Here is a 22,652-nt window from a genome sequence, read left to right on the forward strand (position 1 = left end):
ACACATTCTAAATCAGAATCTTGTAATGGTTCATCTGTTGTTTCCATCTAGACACCAATAAATGATCTGAAAATGATCATAGTTATTATTTGGTAATGTTTTGTCACCATTTTCAAGGTGCAGAAACTTGCAGAACCAATATTCTATTCAGAAGTTGCTCCATTTCCTACAATTTTCTTCGTTTACAAACCAAGCTGCTGTAGTTTTATTTTTGTTTGACAACTTTGTGCCAGAAGTGAGAACAGAAACTTGCTACTTAAAATCACAATGTTAAAATTTTGAAACAGCAGTTGTCACAACTAAAGTTGTCTATTGGATAAAATCCCTCTTTACTTTGCAAATTATCCAGTCAGCTGAAGAACACAGTTGTTAGAAATGATACATGGAGAACACACTTGAAGGATAACTTATTATAAAGTGATTGCTTCTTTTGCATGACTGTGCATGCAGACAGTAGGGAGAACGTTAGTGATTACAACAAAGAGTACATTGTGCTGGGATGGAACAAACTTAATAGCAAGACATTCTCAATAAAACACACATGATACATAATTTATACAATCACCAGGTATTTATAAAATACCAAAAAATGAGCAGAGGGTTGAACAAGGCTGATGAATAAGCTATCACATTCAGACCTTTAGTCCATAAGCTTAACTTTCTTCGGGGTGTCACATACTAAGATGGATACACATTGTTGGCTAAAGCTATTCAAGTCACCCAGTACAGTTGTTAAATGGCAGATTCCTAGATGTGTAATCCCTGTTGAATCACCATGGCTGAGAATGGCACCCAATCCATTAACACTTCAGTTTAATTAATCCTTTCCAGAGGGAAACAGCAGAAATACTTAGAAATGAATGTACTAGTTTTCCATTTTGAGGTATACAAGTCAGATCAATAGGAGTCATTCACAACTTTTACTGCTTTTCCCCTTCAGGGTTGGATGCCAAGACCTCAGCCCTCCTGACCTCTGTAAACTGCTCCAGACCCATAGCACTGAGGAAGGAATTTCACCTTCTTCCAATACGGCCACTTGGCCATGTTAATCTTCCTTCACTCCACCACAAACTGTACCTTCAAACATGCAAGCATTAAACTCTGGCTTTTTTTCTCTGATCCCCTCTATGTACTTTACGATATTCTTTAAACTTAAGCTCTTTGACCGAGGTGTCATTAAACTGTATATAAATGGTTATTGTCCTGAAATATCTAATTCTCTTTCTCTCAACTAGCTGCCCTTAGTCTGTGAGTACTTCCAACAATTTCTGTTTTCACTGTTGTCTCATCAGCTAGACATTCATCTTGGTTGATGGATGTCCTGTGAAATCCCTTGCCTTATGTCAAAAGGTGTTAGACAAATGATTTGTTGTAGCTTGCAATTCTTTCAAGAGAGGCATTATTTGACTGTAAGGTTCAACACACCGTATCCATTTTGTTATGAGGTTGTAAAAGCAGTTGGTGACCCAGTGATGAAGCATTTGTGTGGAATCGAAAATGAACGAGTAAACTGAAGCCAAATCATTGAATTCAAGAAAATGAGGTGCAAAACAAGTTGAAGAGCACAACTTGTAAAGGTTTAATAAAAAGGTTTATTTCTTCACTCCCAACTTTAGTCTAGCATTATTGACCTAATATATTGGACTTCAGTTTTTTGATAAACTGCTCCATTCAGTTAGGCAAGTTTGGAATCTTCTGAGATCGTTCTTAGGAATGGTCAGCACCTGTGAAGAAAATATCCTTCATTTAAGCAATAAAAAGAATTCTTAAACTGCTGTGTTATTGTATCCATTTGTTCCAGTTTGGTTCATGTGGAAAGACTTTGCCGAGTCTTAAAACACAGTCTATGGTAGGTTCATAAAAAACTGTAAAACTGTCAGCCAATTTACAATGCTGCATCTCGGTAGCGCACGTGGGAGTTGAGAACAGGGAGACAGGCTTAGTTTTGGTTAAGTAGCGCTTCCTAATGCAGCCAACGGTCTCCAGAGCCTGCGGATGACAACAGAAATTCAAAATGAGAAAACACCATTTCAACATTTAAAGTAGAAATTTAAGTTGAATTCCTGGTTCATAATGGGAAGTAGAAATATGACAACACTAAATTAAGACAAAATTGGAAGCAGAAAACAAACGTAACCCCAACATGCAAGAAAACAGAACCTCCTGGACATTCAAAAGTCAATCTCGCAGTTTTTAGAACATAGAATATTACAGGCCCTTCGGCCCCTCAATGTTGTGCTGACCTGGGAACCAATCTGAAGCCCATCCAACTAAACTATTCCATTTTCATCCACATGTTTATCCAATGTCTATTTAAATGCCCTTAAAGTTGGCGAGTTGACTCCTGTTGTAGGCCAGGCATTTCACACCCCTACACTCTGAGTAGTGATCTTTGTAGGCTTAGCCTTTGTTGACTCCAATAAAATAACTGACTAAAATAAAACTTAGCTTGCAGGTGGTTCACCAACTATTGCCGACTGGTGATGGTGAAAAGTCTTTTCGACAAAGATACCGTGTCTTTTTCTAAAGTGTTGTAAACTGTATTCTATTTTTACAGGATTGGCTCAAGTCTTAAGTACCTTCAAATGACCATCACCTTAAAAAAAAACTGTGATGTGGAGGTGCTGGTGTTGGACTGGGGTGGACAAAGTCAGAGGTCAATCAACACCAGATTACAGTCCAAGAAGATTTATTTAAAATCACAAGCTTTCAGAGCATTGCACCTGGGGTGTGCTTTCCTCTATTACACCTGACGAAGGAGCAGCACTCCGAAAGCTTGCAATTTCAAATAAATCTGGTGTTGTGCGGCCTTGATTTTAAAAAAAGTTGGCAGAGTTATGGAATAATAAATCCATTTTTACATGACCACTGCCTGATGGAGTTTGCCACACAGCTATAAATGGTAATACTCATGGGGTTTACAAGTGTACAACTCAAACAAACCAATTTGTTTCTAAACATAAACAGAAGATTTGAAGACTATTAACTAAATGTCTCTGATCTATATCCGTTTTGCAGATGACTTAAGGCATTGTGTCCAGTCTTTAAGCTGGACATAAAAATCCAAGGAGATATTTCAAAGAATAGCAGGGGAATTACTCCAATGTCCTGGCTAATATTTATTTCTCTATTAACACCACTGAGGCAGATCACCTTCTCATTAACACATTGCTGTGGATGGCAACTTGCTGTGTGCAAACCTACATTTCCTCCATCACATTTACAAATTTCAAAAGTGTTTCATTGGCTGTAAAGCAGTTTCAGATGCCCTGAGATTTGGAAGGGTGCTATATAAATGCAATTCTTCTGTTTTGTTTGCTCCTAAAGTCGGCTGTTACAGGCTCCTCCCCCAAGTCAAGGAATTATTAAAATTCTTTTCATGAAAACATTGGGTTCTTTGGCTGCAAGTTTTGGCAAAGTGGAATCCAAAAAAAACTGCCATCAAATTGAAACTATAAAACATATAAATACAGAAACAACCCTACAAATGTCCTGGAAGACCCATTATCTGTCGGCATCCAGAAGACTCAGAAGGTTAATAATGGAAACTGCCGATAATAAAACAAAAGTCCCCATCATGTAGGGCACAAAAATAAATCTAATATAATTAAATTCAGCTCAAGTTTCATGTGCTGTAACTAGTTTCTTAACTTCTCATTGACAGGAGTTAATAGCATACTTGGCAATGAAGCTACAATTTATGCAAAAATTCTAATTAGGAAGGAACATCTCTGCAATTCAAACTATACTCATATGCAAAATTAAACCATATTTACCTGCAATATTTCCAGGACAATGACAGGCTGTAGCACAGCATTATAATAACTTAACAGTTTCTGTTCTGTGATCCCAGGTTTTGTCATAATGTGATATAACATGGCTTCTATCATTCCTTTACAGACAGGTTTATTCAGGCTTCCATCAACAATCCTCCAGGGATGACAGACAAAACTAATCTTTTCGTATTCACTGCAAGATTCGAGCAAAAACGTAGTTATTCAATTAAAATCAGAGTTTCTGCAAAGACAATTAGTACTGTTAGTGTGATCAGCCTGTGCTTGTTCTGACTTACTGTTAAAGGAAAGAGAAACATAGACATAGAATGATAGAAGATAGGAGTAGGAAGAGGCCATTCGGCCCCTTTGGGCCTGCTCCGCCATTCATCATGATCATGGCTGATTGTCCAACTCAATCGCCTAATGCTGCTTTCTCCCCATGACCTCTGATCCCATTCGCCCCAAGTGCTACATCTAGCTGCTTCTTGTCTACACTCAACGTTTTGTCATCAACTATTTCCTGTGATAATGAATTCCACAGGCTCACCCACTCTCTGGGTGAAGATATGTCTCCTCATCTCTGTTCTAAATGGTCCGGCCCAAATCCTCAGAGTGAGACCCCTAGTTCTGGACATCCTCCCTGCATCTCCCTGTCTGGTCCTGTTTGAATTTTGTAAGTCTGTATGAGATCCCTCTCCCATTTGTCTGAACTCCAGAGAAAACAATTCTAACCTAGTCAAACTCTCCTCATACGTCAGTCCTGCTATCCTCAGAATCAGCCTGGTAAACCTAAATACTGGAGATGGAGTTGACCCTCTGCACTTCCACTTGTAGAACCAGTGTTCAAATCAATCTCTCACTGATCTGATAAAAGCCTCTCCAAGTTACTCTTACTAGGAGAGGTCAAAATACCACAGGAGATATGGGCTGCTTCAATTCAGTTGGAAACAGGTCTGAATCCATGGCACAAAGCTGTCTACACTTCAGTTTTAAATGGCAATATCAGTTAGAGAGGACATGAGAGAAAAGGTTGAGGGAGATATCAGCGTAATAGCAGACATTTTCTTGCGGTTGTGCCAAGAAATTGGAGGGCGAAATGTTTTGCATTTTGCTCATTCAACTCTTGACAATATTACCCAATTCTCAGGTGATAGCAAAAGATACAAAAATTCCTCTACTTCCCAGCACAGTTACTGGCCTGCAGGACAAGTCAAGAGCAATTTTCACGTGCATTGGCCACACAATGAAATCTAAATTTCAACTTTTCTGAATGAAATTTTGATTGAATGCCTGAAACAGTGTAACAGCTGTGTGTATTTCAAATCATCAGTGCTCCACCTGACTGGCCCTAGCTATTGAAAAGAGGTATTTTAGACTCTTATTAAGTTACACTATCACCTGGGTTTCCTTTACTGAGCCTGGAGAATCCCATGATTAGACATTGTTTCCAAAATGCATTTGGTTAAGATGCCACATGAAAGGCTGATGCATAGGTCATAAAGGTATTGATATCAAGCATGGATCAAGGATTGGTTGACTAACAGGGATAAAGTAGGGATGAATGGACATTCTTTTAGGTTTGCAAGCTTTCATTAATGGAGACCACTGGGACCAGTGCTGAGGTCTCAACAATTTACAAATCATAGATTTGATTTGGGTGAGGCTGCTGAATGCTGAACAGATGGTTGGTAAATTTGCTGATGGCGTCAATAGGATAGGTTGGAGATTAAGTTATCAAGACAAAGCAGAGAAAGGTTATAAAGGATTAACTGATTGGTCAATTTTTTGCCCAATGTAGTATAAAGTCATTTTAAGGTGAACTTATCCATTTGGGCAGAAAGAATGGTTTGGAGATGCTGGTGTTGGACTGGGGGTGTACAAAGTTAAAAATCACACAACACCAGGTTATAGCCCAACAGGCTTAATTGGAAGCACTAGCTTTCGGAGCGACGTTCCTTCATCAGGTCAACAACTTAATGAAGGAGCAGCGCTCCGAAAGCTAGTGCTTCCAATTAAACCTGTTGGGCTATAACCTGGTGTTGTGTGATTTTTAATTTGGCAGAAAGAATAGAATAGTAGTGTAGTATTTAAAAGAGAGAGAGATTGCAAAACTCAGTGACACAGTAGGATGTGAATACCCAGGTGCATGCATGACAAAAAGTGAGAATGCAGGCGCAGCAAGTGGTTAGGAAGGTAAATGAAATGTCATTGTTCATTGCAAGAGGAATGAAATATAAAAGTACTTTTACTGTAATTGTACAGGACATCAGTGAGATGATTTCTGGAATATTCTGTACAATAGGGGAAGTTGTGATCTTGTGGTATTATTGCTTGAGAGACCTGGGTAATGTTCTGGGGACCCAGGTTCAAATCCTGCCATAGCAGATGGTGGATTTTGAATTCAATAAAAATTCACTAAGAACCTAATAATGACATGAAACTGGTGTCAATTGTAGGAAAAACATTTTTTTCTATTCCCGGGAATAGATCTCAATCAAATGAAATCTCAGGTAGCTCAATGGTTAGCACTGCTGCCTCACAGGGACCCAGGTTCGATTCCCATGTCAGGCGACTGTGTGGAGTTTGCACATTCTCCCTGTGTCTGTGTGGGTTTCCTCTGGGTGCTCCGGTTTCCTCCCACAATCCAAAGATGTGCAGGTTAGGTGAATTGGCCATGCTAAATTGCCCGTAGTGTTAGGTGCATTAGCCAGGGGTAAATATAGGCTTGGGGAAATCGGTTTGGGTGGCTTAGTCTTCGGAGGGTCAGTGTGGACTTGTTGGGCTGAAGGGCCTGTTTCCATACTGTAGGGAATCTAATCTAATACTCTTTAGGGAAAGGAACAAGTCAGGCCTACATGTGATCCCAGACCCACAGCAATGTGGTTGACTTTTAACTGCCCTCTAGGAAATTAAGGATGCCCCATAAATGTGGCCTAGCCTGTGATGAACTGAATAGCCTCCTTAACAGAAAACAATTGCCTTAGAAGCAATTCAGAGAATGTTCACTCAATTCATTCCTGGGATGAAGGGCTTATCTGATGAAGAAACATATTGGGCATATGAAAGGTGACCTTATTGAAACATAAGAGATCTGAGGGAATATTTCAGGAAGATCCTTCCTCTTGTATGGCAGAGTAAAATGAGGGGACATAATTTGAAATAAAAGGAAAACCTCTTACTCTTAAGACAGAGATGAGGAGAGATTTTTCTCAGGGTTATTAGAGAATTGATTTCTTTTACCCAGAAGGTAGTGCAGGCTACTTTTCTACATTTATTCAAGGTTGAGTTTTGATAGTCAAGAGAGTGAAGGATTATCTTGTACAGTCCACAAAGCAAAGCTGAGACCACAACCAGTTCAGTCATGATCTTACTGAATGCTGGAGCATTTTTAAAGGATTAAATAGTCTACTCTTGCTCCTAAACCCTGTGTTTCTATGTACCTCCTTCTTACAGTCTGATTGGCAAGATGCCACCTCTGGACTTGTCCTGAGATTCTGAGGCGTGGAGCAAGGTATAGAAGTCACCACTCAACGTGTCAGAATTTCCACAAGTGGTTACATTTCATAGCCTGTGTTACAGCTTGAAGTTGACAGCCCAATCATATGGGTCATTTCAGGCTAAACATAGTCAGGTGATCCAAATGGAATTTTGATCAGGACTAGATACAGCACAAATGCATTTTCATTTTGCATTTCAGTTTTCTGATCGAATGTTTTTTTTCTCTTCAATTAACATGGAAACATTGTTGCTTACCTTTCTGATGGGGTTTGCACTGTGTTTTCCACCTTGACATTTTCAACTGTATCATCTCCTATACAGAGATTCAATTTAAAATGTGAATGCCCCTTGCAAAGAAAAAAGCCCAAATGCACCCTCATGATTCATAATTAAGAACACACATGTGCAATTCTGATTTTATCTTTTCATAATCTTATAAATTAAATCAGGAATTGAATATTTCCTGGTTTCTGTTAACCATAAGTAACAAAAGGGAAAAATATGCGTTAATACAGTAATTTGCCAGTTATGCATGGAAGAGGATAAGGAGGAACCTGGGCATTTCCGACAGGCAGAGCATAAACAGCACGGAAGACAAGTTACTGGATGTCATGTTTTGAGGGCTTTGTACAGTTAGTTGCTGAACACATATAACCCAGTGCTTTTGGATTGGAAAAGCTAACCAATGAAAGGGAAAACAATAGTATCGTAGAGCTTTAGAGAACAGAAATAGGCCCTTTGGCCAACCATATCTATGCTGACCAACAAACAGCAAATTGCAATAATCCCTTGTACTTGCACTTAGTCCATAGCCTATTATGCTCATGCATTTTAAATGCTTATCCAGATGCTTCTTAAATGTTGTGTGTGTACCTGCCTCCACCACCCACCCAGACAGCGTGTTCCATATTTCTACCACCACCTGGGTGAAAAGAAAAGTTTTCTCAGATCTCTTCCAAACCACTTACACCTTACCTTTTAAACTTACGGCTCCTGGCAGGTACACACACAACATTTAAGAAGCATCTGGATAAGCATTTAAAATGCCTGAGCATAATAGGCTATGGACTAAGTGCAAGTACATGGGATTATTGCAATTTGCTGTTTGTTGGTCAGCATAGATATGGTTGGCCAAAGGGCCTATTTCTATTCTCTACAGCTCAATGATACTATTGTTTTCCCTTTCATTGGTTAGCTTTCCCAATCCAAAGGCACTGGGTTAAATGTGTTCAACAACTAACTGTCAAAAGCCTGCAAAACATGACATCCAGTAACTTGTTTATGCTGTTTATGCTCTGCCTGTCGGAAATGCCCAGGTTCCTCCTTATCCTCTTCTATTCACAAGTGTTAAATTACTGTATTAATGCACATATATTTTTCTCTTTGTTACTTATGGTTAACAGAAATCAAGAAATATTCAATTCCTGATCGGACATTGAGAAAGGATTCTCACGAGCCACTCTACAACTCTCATAATTCTGTATACCTCAAGTCAGATCCTACCCCAACTCTCAGCCTCCTCTGCTCCAAGGAAAACAAACCCAGCTTATCCAGTGTCTCCTCATAATGGAGACTTCTCATCCCAGGCAACATCCTGGTGAATCTCCTCCACACACTCTCCATTGCATTGTTATGTAAAATTGGGAGGTTTGAGGGATATGGGCCGGGTGGTGGCAGGTGGGACTAGCTTGGGTTGGGATATCTGGTCGGCATGGATGAGTATGACTCTGCGACTCTTCTGCATTACTCTCGTAAAGTCAGTTCCTGCTGCAAAGTATGCTAAACAATTGCAATAAATGTGTAATTGTACTATGATTTAGTTAAAGGTATTACTATCACTGTACAGTATGGGAGTTACAAGCACACAAAGGAATAGCAAAGCAAATTTGATTTCTCAAATTTCGTGACATGCACATTGATTGAATGAGAACAAAAGATAAAAAACAAAATGATCTTTAAGCTCTGCTCTACAATTTGTTTCCAAAATATATCTTTTATCTCAATTAAAAATCTTGGTGAAAACAGCAGGCAACCTGACAATTACCCAAGAAATTGCAGTTCACCAAGGTCTGAACGTCAGGGCTAACTCGTTCTCCCATCTCCTGTGGAGATCATGTACCTGATACTCTGTGAGGAGCAGAATGTGGATTATCATTGTGTTCCTATCACACTACTAATGGCACTGTCTGATGACTCATTGCTAGCTCTGTGGTGCTAGTTTATTAAGTATTGTAATATTCTGATTACCGATGAATAATATATTTAAAGAAGCTTAAAAGATACAAACATTAATACTGCAAATATGAAGAAAGTTTCTCACTCCTCAGCCCTCCACCACCGATACCTCACAAGACAAAGCATACTGGCAAGCAGCACTGCAAAAGGCAATCAACTGAACATTCTGAAAAGCTGGGTTAGTTTCAAACAATAATGTCTAATATTTCTCTACCTTCTCCCTGAAGCTTGGATCTGTCCTGATTCTTGCTTACATGAAGATTTTTGTCTAGCTGTAAATGTTCCTCTCGACAGCCTGTAGAATTACTTTCCTGAAGCTGAGCTTGTCCATCTGCATGTGGAATGGTTTCACTCGGACGCTCACTCACTCTGGACGTGTGTTGAGAAGATATCAGATCGTCATTTCCATCTTCTCCCATGGATGGTTCACCTGGTGGTTTGGATGGAGAAGAGATGTTTGTATTTTTACTGTGACATGAAGAGCTAAGTAGCTCACTGTTTCCCTCCTTATTCTGGTCTTCATCCCAACCACGCTCAGAATCTGCCTCTCCGGTTCTACTCTCTTGTTGCAGAGACTTTGTTTGTTTCTGCCCCGTCTGAGTTTGAGGCAAGCTGGCTTTTGGCTCACCCACTGTACTGTCTACAGGCTGTCCCCTGACTGAGGAATCACAGCTCAACTCAGAAGACTCAGTGTCTTGACGAGGTATTTTACTCGGAGGCCCGTGTTCATGTATTTCACTTCCAACTTTCTCGATGGTCCTTTTTATATTTCCAGTCAGTGTCATGTCAACAGCTTCATTCGGTACTGTAGTGGGCTCCAGTCTGTGATGCTCAGCTTTGATCTCCATACCAGTTGTGTTGGGATTAGGTTTTGTATTGTCTTTGTATCCTTCAGCGTCCCCTGTACTTTCCACTATGATCTTTGCACTGGATTCTGAATGGTTTATATGGGTAATATGTTTGGAACCCACATCCACAGGACTCTCTGACTCCGTTTTCATGATACTTTTCCGTACGTGGAATGGATGAAGCAGCCATGAGCTAGCATGGGTTATGGCAGCCAGCCGTGCTGCGGAGCCACCAACTTCCACCATTTGGTCCAACGCAATCAAATCCTGAAAGATGGGAGAAACTTTGTGCTGAATTAAGCTTCTTTAATAACAACTGGAAAAATGACTTTCATCAAGCAATTACCAAAATTATAAAATTACCCTTTGAGCTGTAACTCTCACTCAACATTTTAAACTGTAAAGAAAGCTTTTTCTGAAATTATTAAATTGACTTATCTTTGCCACTACTCTGCCACCTCCAACCATACCCTTTTTGCCTAGGTCTGGAAAGCACTCCTTAAATTTTTCCCTTTAAGAAAAAGACTTATTATATAACACAATTATAACGTTTGAAAGGCATCTGGATGGGTATATGAAGAGGAAGGGTTTAGAAGGATAATGACCAAGTGACGGCAAATGGGACTAGATTAGGTTGGGATCTCTGGTTGGCATGGACGAGTTGGACCAAAGGGTCTGTTGCTGTGCTGTACAGCTCTATGACCCTATCCCAACCACTAGATGTTTCAAAGAGCTTTACAGTAAATTAAAACACTCTGAATCATACTAACTGCTGTAATGTAGCAAACAGGGTCACTAATTTGCTTACAACAAATTCCCACAGATAGAAAGGATCAGAAAATCTGTTCTTGTGCTGAACAGATGTTAATGAAGAAATAAATATTGACCAGGTCACCAGACAGAACTATCTTGCTCTAATGAGGTCTTTTACATGCACTTGAGCAGACTGATGGCGCCTCAGTCTAACGTCTTATCATGCAGACAATAGTGCAGCAGGAAGGGCTGCAGCATGTTATTGCTGAAATCACCCACATCCTGGAATCGAATTTGAAATCAGCACTCTGAGTTGCATGGCTCTACCAGCTGAGCCATGGCTGACATGGCTAAAACAGTACTTAGGGATCTATCAAACTTTTGGACATTTGTCCAAGAAGATCCTTATCCAATTTGGAGTCAAATGATGATATATAACACTCCTGCAAAGCCTTTGGGAAATCTGACCATGCTAAAAGGCACTGCATGCTTCAAGTTGCTGCCGTTTTGAGTGTCTATTTTGCCCTCGTTGGCATTATCAGGATTGTTGTGGTTCTGCTCGCCGAGCTGGAAGTTTTTGCTGCAAACGTTTCGTTCCCTGGCTAGGGAACATCATCAGTGCTGTTGGAGCCTCGTGTGAAGCGCTGCTTTGATGTTTCTTCCGGTATTCCCACTCAGACCCATAGTATCACTACCAGGGACACCAGTATACAAACTGGCCAAAGAACTACAACAAAAACTGAAACACCTAGTCTGCGGATCCAAACACTCCATACAATCAACACAGGAATTCTTGGACGTCATCAGGAATACACACATAGACAAAGAAGAAACCATGGTATCATTCGATGTGACGGCACTGTTCACTTCAATTGACAAAACCCTAGCCAGAGAAACAATAGCCAACCTACTGGACATACATAACAGAACACAGGAGGCCGAACCTATCAACAAGGACGGCATACTTAAACTACTGGACCTGTGCCTCACCACACACTTTACATTCAACAATCACATATACGAACAAATCAACGGAACACCCATGGGATCACCAATCTCGGGACTCATAGCAGAGGCAGTTATGCAAAGGTTAGAACATACAGCCATACCACAAATCCAACCCAAACTCTGGATCAGATATGTTGATGACACCTTTGTAATCATCAAAAACACAGATATAGAAAAAACACACCGAATCATCAACGCCACACTCACAGGAATCCGATTCACACGAGAAGAGGAAAAGGATAGCCAACTCCCATTCCTAGAAGTGTTAGTAGAGAGAACACCCAACGGAGAATTCACCACAAGGGTACATAGGAAACCAACACACACAGACCAAGTCTTAAACTATGAAAGTAACCACCCCAACACACACAAACGAAGCTGCATCAGGACACTATTCAAAAGGGCCACAACACACTGCAGTACACCAGAACTGCGAAAAGAGGAAGAGGAACATCTATACAAGGTATTCGCCAAAAACGGATACCCACGCAACTTTATCACCAGATGCCTAAGAGATAGACCGAGGAACGAGGACATGCCACAACCAAAAGGACTAGCCACTCTACCATACGTCAGGAGCGTCTCAGAACTGACAGCCAGACTACTGCGACCCTTAGGACTCATAACAGCACACAAGCCAACATCCACGCTCAGACAACAACTCACTAGAACAAAGGACCCAATACCCAGCATGAGCCAAACTAACGTAGTTTACAAAATACCATGCAAGGACTGCACAAAACACTATATAGGACAAACAGGAAGACAGCTAACAATCCGCATCCATGAACATCAGCTAGCCACAAAACGACACGACCAGCTATCTCTAGTAGCCATACGCTCAGACAACCAGCAACATGAATATGACTGGGAAAACACCACTATCATAGGACAAGCCAGACAGAGAACAGCCAGAGAATTCCTAGAAGCATGGCATTCATCCCCAAACTCCATTAACAGACACATTGACCTGGACACCATATACAAACCACTACAGCTGAAACTGACACCCGGAAATGGCAAGAACGTCCATCAACAGACACATCGACCTGGACCCCACATACAAATCACTGCAGCTGAAACTGACACCCGGAAGCGGCAAGAACAAACCAATATAAATACCGGAAGAAACATCAAAGCAGCGCTTCACACGAGGCTCCAACAGCACTGATGATGTTCCCTAGCCAGGGAACGAAACGTTTGCAGCAAAAACTTCCAGCTCGGCGAGCAGAACCACAACAACGGATACCCGAGCTACAAATCTTCAATCAGATTTTAAATTATCAGGATTCTTCCAAAATTGAAAGTGCCCGAAGTAAACATTACTAAAAAGAGACACAAAGCTGAGGCTTTTCACTCTGCACTCAACCTTAGCTAGCTGATTAACCACAGACCAGGCCGATTCATCTGACAACTCAGGGTATTGCCGTGGGTAATGTTGCAGGATTTGCAGAATTACCATTTATTTGGTCATGTACATGGTTTCATGAACGTGGCATCTATGCAACTGAGTTCAGTTTTAACACTACCACATACACACAAATAAATGGTGTAGCCATGGGATCGCGTTTTGGCCCAGCTCTTGTAAACATTGTCATTGGTTACCATGAGAAGTACCTGTGACAGAATGACAATGACCCTTCTACCCCCTGCATACTTCTGACATCAAATCCTCTTCAAAGCTCCTGAGGAGTCAGAGATGTACAGCATAGAAACAGACCCTTCAGTTCAACTCGTCTATGCCGACCAGATATCCTAACCTAATCTAGTCATATTTGCCAGCACCCAGCCCATATCCCTCTAAACCATCCCTCTTCATATACCTATCCAGATGCCTTTTAAATGTGTAATTGCACCAGTCTTCACCAATTCCTCTGGCAACTCATTCCATACATGTACCATCCTCTACGTGAGAAAGTTGCCCCTTCGGTCCCTTTTAAGTTTTTCACCTCTCACCCTAAACCTATGCCCTCTAGTTCTGGATTCCCGCTACTCAGGGAAAAGACCTTGCCCCTCGTGATTTTATAAACCTCTATAAAGGTCACCCCTCAGCCTCTGATGCTCCAGTGAAAACAGCCCCAGCCAATGCAACCTCTCCCTATAGCTCAAATCCTCCAACCCTCCAACCCTGGTATCACCCTTGTATATCTTTTCTGAACCCTTTCAGGTTTCACAACATCCTTCCAACAGGAGGGAGACCAGAATTGCACACAATATTCCAAAAATGGCCGAACCAATGTCCTGCGCAGCTGCAGTATGACCTCCCAACTCCTATGCTCAATGCTCTGTCCAATTAAGGAAAACATACCAAACGCCTTCTTCACTAACCTATGTATCTGCGACTCCACTTTCAAGGAACTATGAACCTACACTCTAAGGTCTCTTTGTTCAGCAACACTCCCTAGGACCTTACCATTGAGTGTTTAAGTCCTGCTAAAATTTGCCTTTCCAAAATGCAGCACCTCTCATTTATCTAAGTAAAACTCTATCTGCCATTCCTCAGCCCATTGGACCATTTGATCAAGTTCTGTTGTAATCGGAGACAAACTTCTTCACTGCCCACAACACCTCTAATTTTGGTGTCATCTGCAAACTGACTAACTATACCTTCGATGTCCACATCCAAATCATTTACGTAAATGACGAAAAACAGTGGACTCAGCACCTTGTGGCACACCACTGGTCACAGGTCTCCAGTCTGAAAGGCAACCCTCCACCACCACCCTCTGCCTTCCACCTTCAAGCCAGTTCCATAATGGACTTGAAACATTAACTGTTTCTCTCTCCATGGATGCAGCCAGATCTGAATTTCTCCAGCATTCAGTGTTTGTTACACTCCTGACTTATGCCTTGTAGTGTTTGAACAGGCCATGGAGAGTCAGGAGGAGAGTTATGTGTAGGCTAGGATTTCTTTATACAAGAACATTTACTCACAAGCAATGAGAGAAATGCCCCTAAGACAATATTTTGTATGTAAAACAAACCTGCAAATATTGCTTTAAGGTCTTGGTTCTTCCATTTTGTACCTCTTCATAGTGAGCAAAGGTCTTGCCTAGTTCCACTGTCTCAATCCCAAAGGAAGAGGAGGCTTCAACTTCACGTGAGATTTCCAGAATAGCTGTCAAGTCCTCAGGACTGTATTTGAGCTTCTCCACAAATTGCCTTTGAATGTTCTCTCCAACATATGCATCAGTGCTGGGTCTCAGCAGTTTTGTGAATGAAGCAGGAAGAGCATCTGGCCCCAAAGCAGTTTGGAAGAAATCAGCTGAACCTGGTTTGAGAGAGACCAGGGTATTAAAAATAGTCAGAGTTTAACTGCATTGATCAAAACAATTACCATAGAAATGCAAACTCTTCAGAAACAACTAATTTTAGAGAAAAAAATAACATGTAACATTAGAATCTGAAGGAAATAATGAACTATGAATAAAATTGCTCAGAACAAGTGATACAAATATGATTTTGAGAACTGTAGTGAGAAAATTACACTGCACGGGAGACAATGCACTGGATCATGAGGTTGATGCTGCTGGTATCATTCCTGCACAGCACTCAAACAGGAAGTGGGTACCTCCCCCTCACCGTCCCATTCTCTGCTTCAATTGCCACTCTGCTAGTTTCCATCTCCGGTCACCACCCTCTTACTGACAGGCAGTGCCCAGTGTAGGCCAAGAAACAAAACTTAACAAAACTATTTATTGCAATAGTTCCAAACAGGTGGAAGTGGAAGTGGAGATTTAACTGCCTAGGACACACTAAATGAGCGGTGCAGCTATAAACTTTAGGAACATGGTAATAATGCATGTGTTTGAAAAACAAAATGTATTAGCGACATGGCCAATTTAGAAATAAAGAAATGAGTCACCGTTAAAATCAATCTGTTTTAATTCAAGATCATCAGCTTTGCTGGGGCATTTAAATTAAATTCAGGGTCATAGTTTTTAAAATAGTGCGACTATGTGCATGGTGAGCGTGTGCCCTCTGCAATTATAGGATAAATAGACAAAGTCTTTTCCCTGGGGTCGGGGAGTCCAGAACTAGAGGGCATAGGTTTAGGGTGAGAGGGGAAAGAGATAAAAGAGACCTAAGAGGCAACTTTTTCACGCAGAGGGTGGTATGTGTATGGAATCAACTGCCAGAGGATGCGGTGGAGGCTGGTACAATTGCAACATTTAAGAGGCATTTGGATTGGTAAATGAATAGGAAGGGTTTGGAGGAACATGGGCTGGGTGCTGGCAGGTGGGACTAGATTAGGTTGGGATATTTGGTCGGCATGGACAGGTTGGACCGAAGGGTCTGTTTCCATGCTTATACATCTCTATGACTCTATAATTACATCAGCAGCAAATGCAACCAAAAACTTACTGTTGCATTTGACTGTAACTGTACACTCACTTCTTGAAAAGACTGAATTTGAAACTACTTCGGATTAGTTGCAAGGACTCTGTTTAAAACTCTCAATTGTTGAGTTTGAACAATAATACACAGTTTCACTGTGCATGATCATACTGTACAAGCAAAATATGGAACATATATGGTCTCACAGGACGCAGTAAATTCTTATTACTAACTTGTTCATTATAATTAGACTATTTCAGTTGAGTCAGTGTAGCCTGTGAAGCAAGAAAACCTCAAAGCTTTTGAAGTTCGGTTCAATAAATGTTACTAATAAATCTGATTCCACCTGTCTCTATACCAGCAAGTGCTGCAAATGCAGTCGTTGGCTTGCTGAGGTAACATCTGACATTCTAATGCTCTGATCAGACCAAAAACCGCAGATTTCACAACACTGACAGGAATACTGTTGGCAAAAGCATTCCCTTCCATGAACTTGAGCGAGGAACATTAGAACTTCATTTCAACATCACGTGCACAAGGTGAGAAGTTAAGTACTGAGTCAGAAATAACTAAAGAAGTGGGGAAAACAGAATGGATGTATGTTAGAAATGACAGTGAGATATTATTCAAGTTGACAGATTCAATTGCTGTGATGTCACAAGAAATAACATGACGACGACTCACCACCAGTGGTACTCAAGCATCCATGGACTGGTGTTGAGCGGACCTTTAATCTCACTTGACATGAGTTGACTACAATGTTGTCATTGGGGTTGAGGTTGCGTGTGCTCACAATGCCTGGTGCATAATAACCTCTCATCAGCAAGTAATTAGTATGCGAAGCTTGAGGAGCCTTCACTTCAAATTTGGGTTTGCTCCCAGTTTCGTCCAGATCATCATCCTCATAATCATCAATGCCTTCCTTTTCCAACCTAAAAAATACCAAAGCAGAGTATAAACAATCCTCCTCTTACAACGATCAATTTGAGGATCAAACCGTTCTACTTGAGCGAGTGCAAGAAAAATATTTTGGAAAAAAAAACTGAGGGACAAATCTGCCCAGCAACAAGTAGCTCACACTTTCCCCAATTCTCACTCCGTCCCATTAATTTTGTCTGAGTTTTGTGAAATGGCAAAATGACGTGTGCCCACAATAATAAAACAAAAAAATTAATACACTTCCATATCAAATGTGTTCATTAGGCTACACGTTTAAATTCTTTACATGTTGCCTATAATTGGCTAATATTTTGCACAGAGGTGTTGGGGGCAGGTTGGGAGGTGCGGGGAGGGGGTGTGTGTGGAAGAGACAACGATTATAATGACTAGATCCCTTTACCTTTTTATCACTTCATTGTCTACAAGTGTGCTGTCCACAACCACAATCTGCTCAGGTATCGAGACGTGGAAAGAGAGCAGACCGAGGATAAATAAGGATATGGTAGCCACACAGTAGCCGCCATTTCCGTCCAGAGGGTAGGTGACCATTTCTGTCTCAATAGGTATCTCTTTATCCTGGAATGAAAAGGTGTTGGGGAGATCAGCCTCGCCTGCATTCTTCAACTTTTGCACAAAGTTATATGATTCCGAACAAATGTTGCTGGGAAATCGCCACATGAAGTTCCTGTAACAAATCACCCAGATCGAAGATTACAAAATGCTGGAAGAATCACTGAACGCAAAATGAAGACATCAACCAGGCAGCAAGGGCTGTTTTACCATAATCACACTGATTTCCCTTTTGCAGAAGTAGTTATGTTACCCAATTCTTGACCGACATAGCAGTTCAACACGGAAAGCTTTTGAAGTCGGCAATTCAAAGTAAACCTTTGAACAGAACCACACTGCACTTTCAAAAAATTTTAATTGAACATTATTCCACAAATAGGAAAATACATGCTCAAAAATAAAAGTTCTTAATTCACAAAGAGTAAATCACCTGTACGAAATCCAGTGACACTGCTCAGTTACTGCTGCTGTTGCGAAATCAATACCTCACACAAAGTGTCATAAGAAGTTAAACTGACAGGTATTTGGAGTTTAGCAGCTTTATTTTAAACATTTCAGTACCTACCTGTAGTATGCCTGAGATAATTGATAAGACATTGGTGCGAAGGGCAATGCTCGACTCTTCTTGGGACCCAAGGCTTTGCTGACCCTGCGACGGTTTACCAAGCTTCGCTGTTGAAACTCGAGAAACACTTTCACCAGTACTTCATCCTTGTATTGTTTGTAGAGGTGAAAAGTCTAGGCAAATATCAGTTTGACACAAAATTACTAATGCTCAGTTTAAACTAAACAAAACTTCAGATTCATCACCAGTTTCAAAATTTAGAATCAAAGTATCGTAAGTATCAGCAGCAAGGAACCTAGGCGAAGTGAGTACTGCAGAAGCTGTTTGTAATTTTTATTAATGACTTGGAAGAGGGAGTCGAAGGGTGGGTCAGTAAATTTGCAGACAATACGAAGATTGGTGGAGTTGTGGATAGTGAGGAGGGCTGTCGTCGGCTGCAAAGGGACTTAGATATGATGCAGAGCTGGGCTGAGGAGTGGCCGATGGAGTTAAACCCTGTCAAGTATGAGGTTGTCCATTTTGGAAGGACAAATAAGAATGCGGAATACAGGGTTAACGGTAGGGTTCTTAGTAAGGTGGAGGAGCAGAGGGATCTTGGGGTCTATGTTCATAGCTCTTTGAAAGTTGCTACTCAGGTGGATAGAGCTTGTAAAAAGGCCTATGGTATATTAGCGTTCATTAGCAGAGGGACTGAATTCAAGAGTCGTGAGGTGATGTTGCAGCTGTACAGGTCCTTGGTAAGGCCACATTTGGAGTACTGTGTGCAGTTCTGGTTGCCTCACTTGAGGAAAGATGTGGAAGCTTTGGAGAGGGTGCAGAGTAGATTTACCAGGATGTTGCCTGGAATGGAGAATAGGTCGTACGAGGATAGGTTAAGAGTGCTAGGCCTTTTCTCATTGGAACGGTGAAGGATGAGGGGTGACTTGATAGAGGTTTATAAGATGATCAGGGGAATAGATAGAGTAGACAGTCAGAGACTTTTTCTCCGGGTACAACAGAGTGTACATGGGGACATAAATTTAAGGTGAAGGGTGGAAGGTATGGGGGGGGGGAGGGGGATGTCAGGGGTATCTTTATCCAGAGAGTGGTGGGGACATGGAATGCGCTGCCTGTGGGAGTGGCAGAGTCAGAATCATTGGTGACCTTTAAGCGGCAATTGGATAGGTACATGGATAGGTGCTTAAGCTAGGACAAATGTTCGGCACAACATCGTGGGCCGAAGGGCCTGTTCTGTGTTGTATTGTTCTATGTTCAATGTCTAAGCTGCAAGGAACCTTGCCTATTTGGATGGGTCTATTAAGCCTTTACACACCATCTTCTTCAACACATTTCTCATTTCTAAACATTTAAGTTATTTGTACCATGTTAAAAAGAGAGTAGAGAAAAGTCAAACACAAACAAGTACAGGGGCCCCTGCGTTTTACAGAACCGCAGAATTTTATTTTCCTGATGGAAGGCAACCGTTTCATCCTCTCGTTACATGGGATCTAGGTGTCACTGGTAACATCTAGCACTTATTGCCCATCCTCAAACTGTCCTTAAAAAGCAGAAGTGCCTTGGCTTCTTACATTTTACTGTGGTGCTATTTCAGAGAACAGTTATAAAAGTCAGCAAGTTCAGGCTAAGCAAGAATGGTAAATGTTTTCCTTAAATGACTTTGGCCAATCAGATGGGTTTGTATAAACAACAGCCCAGTCACTGCATGATTACCATTACTAATGACTACATTTTTACTTCAGATTTATTACTTAATTGAACTTAATATCCTGGTTTTATGATGTCTTTTGAACTTATGACTCTAGAATCCAGTCCTCAGGATTATTAGACCTGTTCTGTAAACATTATATTACTGTTCCCAACAAATAGCCCATTCAGCAAAATGGACACAAAATGAATTACACCTTGCAATGCTAATAGAAAGAAGTGCTCAGTCTAGATACTCAACTATTACTGCCTATGATTTAACCTCTGATTTTTACATTTTGTCACAGTGATCATAGTTTTCATTGTGAAAGACTGCCAATGGGGTCAATGCCAAACAGCAACATCAGAACTGAACTCCAGCCAGATCTCACATTAGGAATGCTATTTCCAAGCTTGACCAGGAATGCTGACAATTTGCTTATCGTTAGCTCTGCACAATCTGTGACTTAGAGTCATAGAGATGTACAGCACGGAGACAGACCCTTCGGTCCAACTTGTCCATGCCAACCAGCTATCCCAACCTAATCTAGTCCCACCTGCCAGTATCCGGCCCATATCCATCCAAGCCCTTCCTATTCATATACCCATTCAGATGCCTTTTAAATGTTGCAATTGTACCAGCCTCCACCACTTCCTGTGGCAGCTCATTCCATGCACACACCACACTCAATGAAAAAGTTGCCATTTAAGTCTCTTTTATATCTTTCCCCTCTCACCTTAAACCAATGTCCTCTAGTTCTGAAGTCCTCTATCTAAGGAAAAAGACCTTGTCTACTTACCCTATCCATGCCCCTCATGATTTTATAAACCTCTATAAACCTCAGCCTGCAAAGCTCCAGGGAAAACAGCCCTAGCCTATTCAATCGTTCCTATAGCTCAAATCCTTCCAGCCCTGGCAACATCCTTGTAAATCTTTTCTGAAATCTTTCAAGTTTCATAACATCTTTCCAATAGGAAGGAGACCAGAATTGCATGCAATATTCCAACATCCTGTACAGCCACAACATGACCTCCCAACTCCTGTACTCAGTACTCTGACCAATAAAGGAAAGCATATCAAACACCGCCTTCACTATCCTATCTACCTGCGACTCTACTTTCATGGAGCTATGAACCTGCACTCCAAGGTCTCTTTGTTCAGTAACACTCCCGAGTACCTTACCATTAAATGGATAAATCCTGCTAAGATTTGCTTTCCCAAAATGCAACACCTTTCATTTATCTAAATTAAACTCCATCTGACACTCCTCTGCCCATTGGCCCATCTGATCAAGATCCCGCTGTAATCTGAGGTAACCTTCTTTGCTGTCCACTCCACCTCCAATTTTGGTGTCATCTGCAAATTTACTAACTATACCTCCTATGTTCACATCCAAATCATTTACATAAATGATGAAAAGTAGTGGACCCAGTATTGATCCTTGTGACACTCTACTTGTCACAGGTCTCCGGTCTGAAAAACATCCCTCCACCACCACCCTCTGTCTTCTACCTTTGAGCCAGTTCTGTATCTAAATGACTAGTTCTACCTGTATTCCGTGAGATCTAACCTTGCTAACCATGGAGAACCTTGTCGAACACCTTACTGAAGTCCATATAGATCAGGTCTAATGCTCTGCCCTCATCAATCCTCTTTGTTACTTCTTCAAAAAACTTAATCAAGTTTGTGAGACATGATTTCCCACACAATGCCATGCTGACTATCCCTAATCAGTCCTTGCCTCTCCAAATACATGCACATTCCGTCCCTCAGGATTCCCTCCAACAACTAGCCTACCACTGACATCATAGTTTCCTGGCTTGTCCTTACAACCTTCTTAAACAGTGGCACCATGTTAGCCAACCTTCAGTCTTCCAGCACTATTGATGATACATTAGCTAACCACATTCCTGATGAAGAGTTTATGCTCGAAATGCCGACTCTCCTGCTCCTCAGATGCTGCCTGACCAGCTGTCCTTTTCCAACAGCACACCTTTTGACTCTGATTAGATTAGATTACTTACAGTGTGGAAACATGCCCTTCGGCCCAACAAGTCCACACCGACTCGCCGAAGCGCAACCCACTCCCCTACATTTACCCCTTCAACTCACACTACGGGCAATTTAGCTTGGCCAATTCACCTAACCTACACATTTTTGGATTGTGGGAGGAAACCGGAGCACCCGGAGGAAACCCACGCAGACGGTGGGAGAATGTGCAAACTCCACACAGTCAGTCGCATGAGGCGGGAATTGAATCCAGGTCTCTGACACTGAGAGGCAGCAGTGGTAACCACTGTGCCACCGTGCCACCCACTCCAGCATCTACAGTCCTCACTTTCTCTTAACCTCCTGCACCAGCTAACTGTTGATGGAGCAGCTGCATTTTAAACTAATGCTTTATTCAATAGGTAGTAATCAGCACTGCTACAAGGACA

At 41.4% G+C, this 22,652-nt stretch overlaps 1 protein-coding gene across 2 annotated transcripts in view; it reads right to left on the bottom strand.

Annotated features, from left to right (window-relative positions):
- Positions 1-1,569: 1,569 nt before the first annotated feature.
- The window catches only part of LOC132825355 (general transcription factor 3C polypeptide 1-like), a 69,473-nt gene continuing 48,390 nt past the window's right edge, over positions 1,570-22,652 (bottom strand). Inside the window, exons 30-38 of one of the 2 annotated variants that reach the window (XM_060840524.1) lie at positions 18,531-18,703; positions 17,796-18,080; positions 17,141-17,388; positions 15,103-15,389; positions 10,138-10,624; positions 9,724-9,939; positions 7,530-7,587; positions 3,777-3,969; positions 1,570-1,989 (exon numbers count right to left, since the gene is read on the bottom strand). In XM_060840524.1, the coding sequence (XP_060696507.1) occupies positions 1,780-1,989; positions 3,777-3,969; positions 7,530-7,587; positions 9,724-9,939; positions 10,138-10,624; positions 15,103-15,389; positions 17,141-17,388; positions 17,796-18,080; positions 18,531-18,703 (2,157 nt within the window). In that variant the 3' untranslated portion in view covers positions 1,570-1,779. Of the gene's footprint in view, positions 1,990-3,776; positions 3,970-7,529; positions 7,588-9,723; positions 10,625-15,102; positions 15,390-17,140; positions 17,389-17,795; positions 18,081-18,530; positions 18,704-22,652 lie in introns of both variants that reach the window. The other variant, XM_060840522.1, reaches the window with a different exon arrangement.

The sequence above is a fragment of the Hemiscyllium ocellatum genome, chromosome 20, assembly GCF_020745735.1.
Source record: "Hemiscyllium ocellatum isolate sHemOce1 chromosome 20, sHemOce1.pat.X.cur, whole genome shotgun sequence".
Lineage (NCBI taxonomy): Eukaryota > Metazoa > Chordata > Chondrichthyes > Orectolobiformes > Hemiscylliidae > Hemiscyllium > Hemiscyllium ocellatum.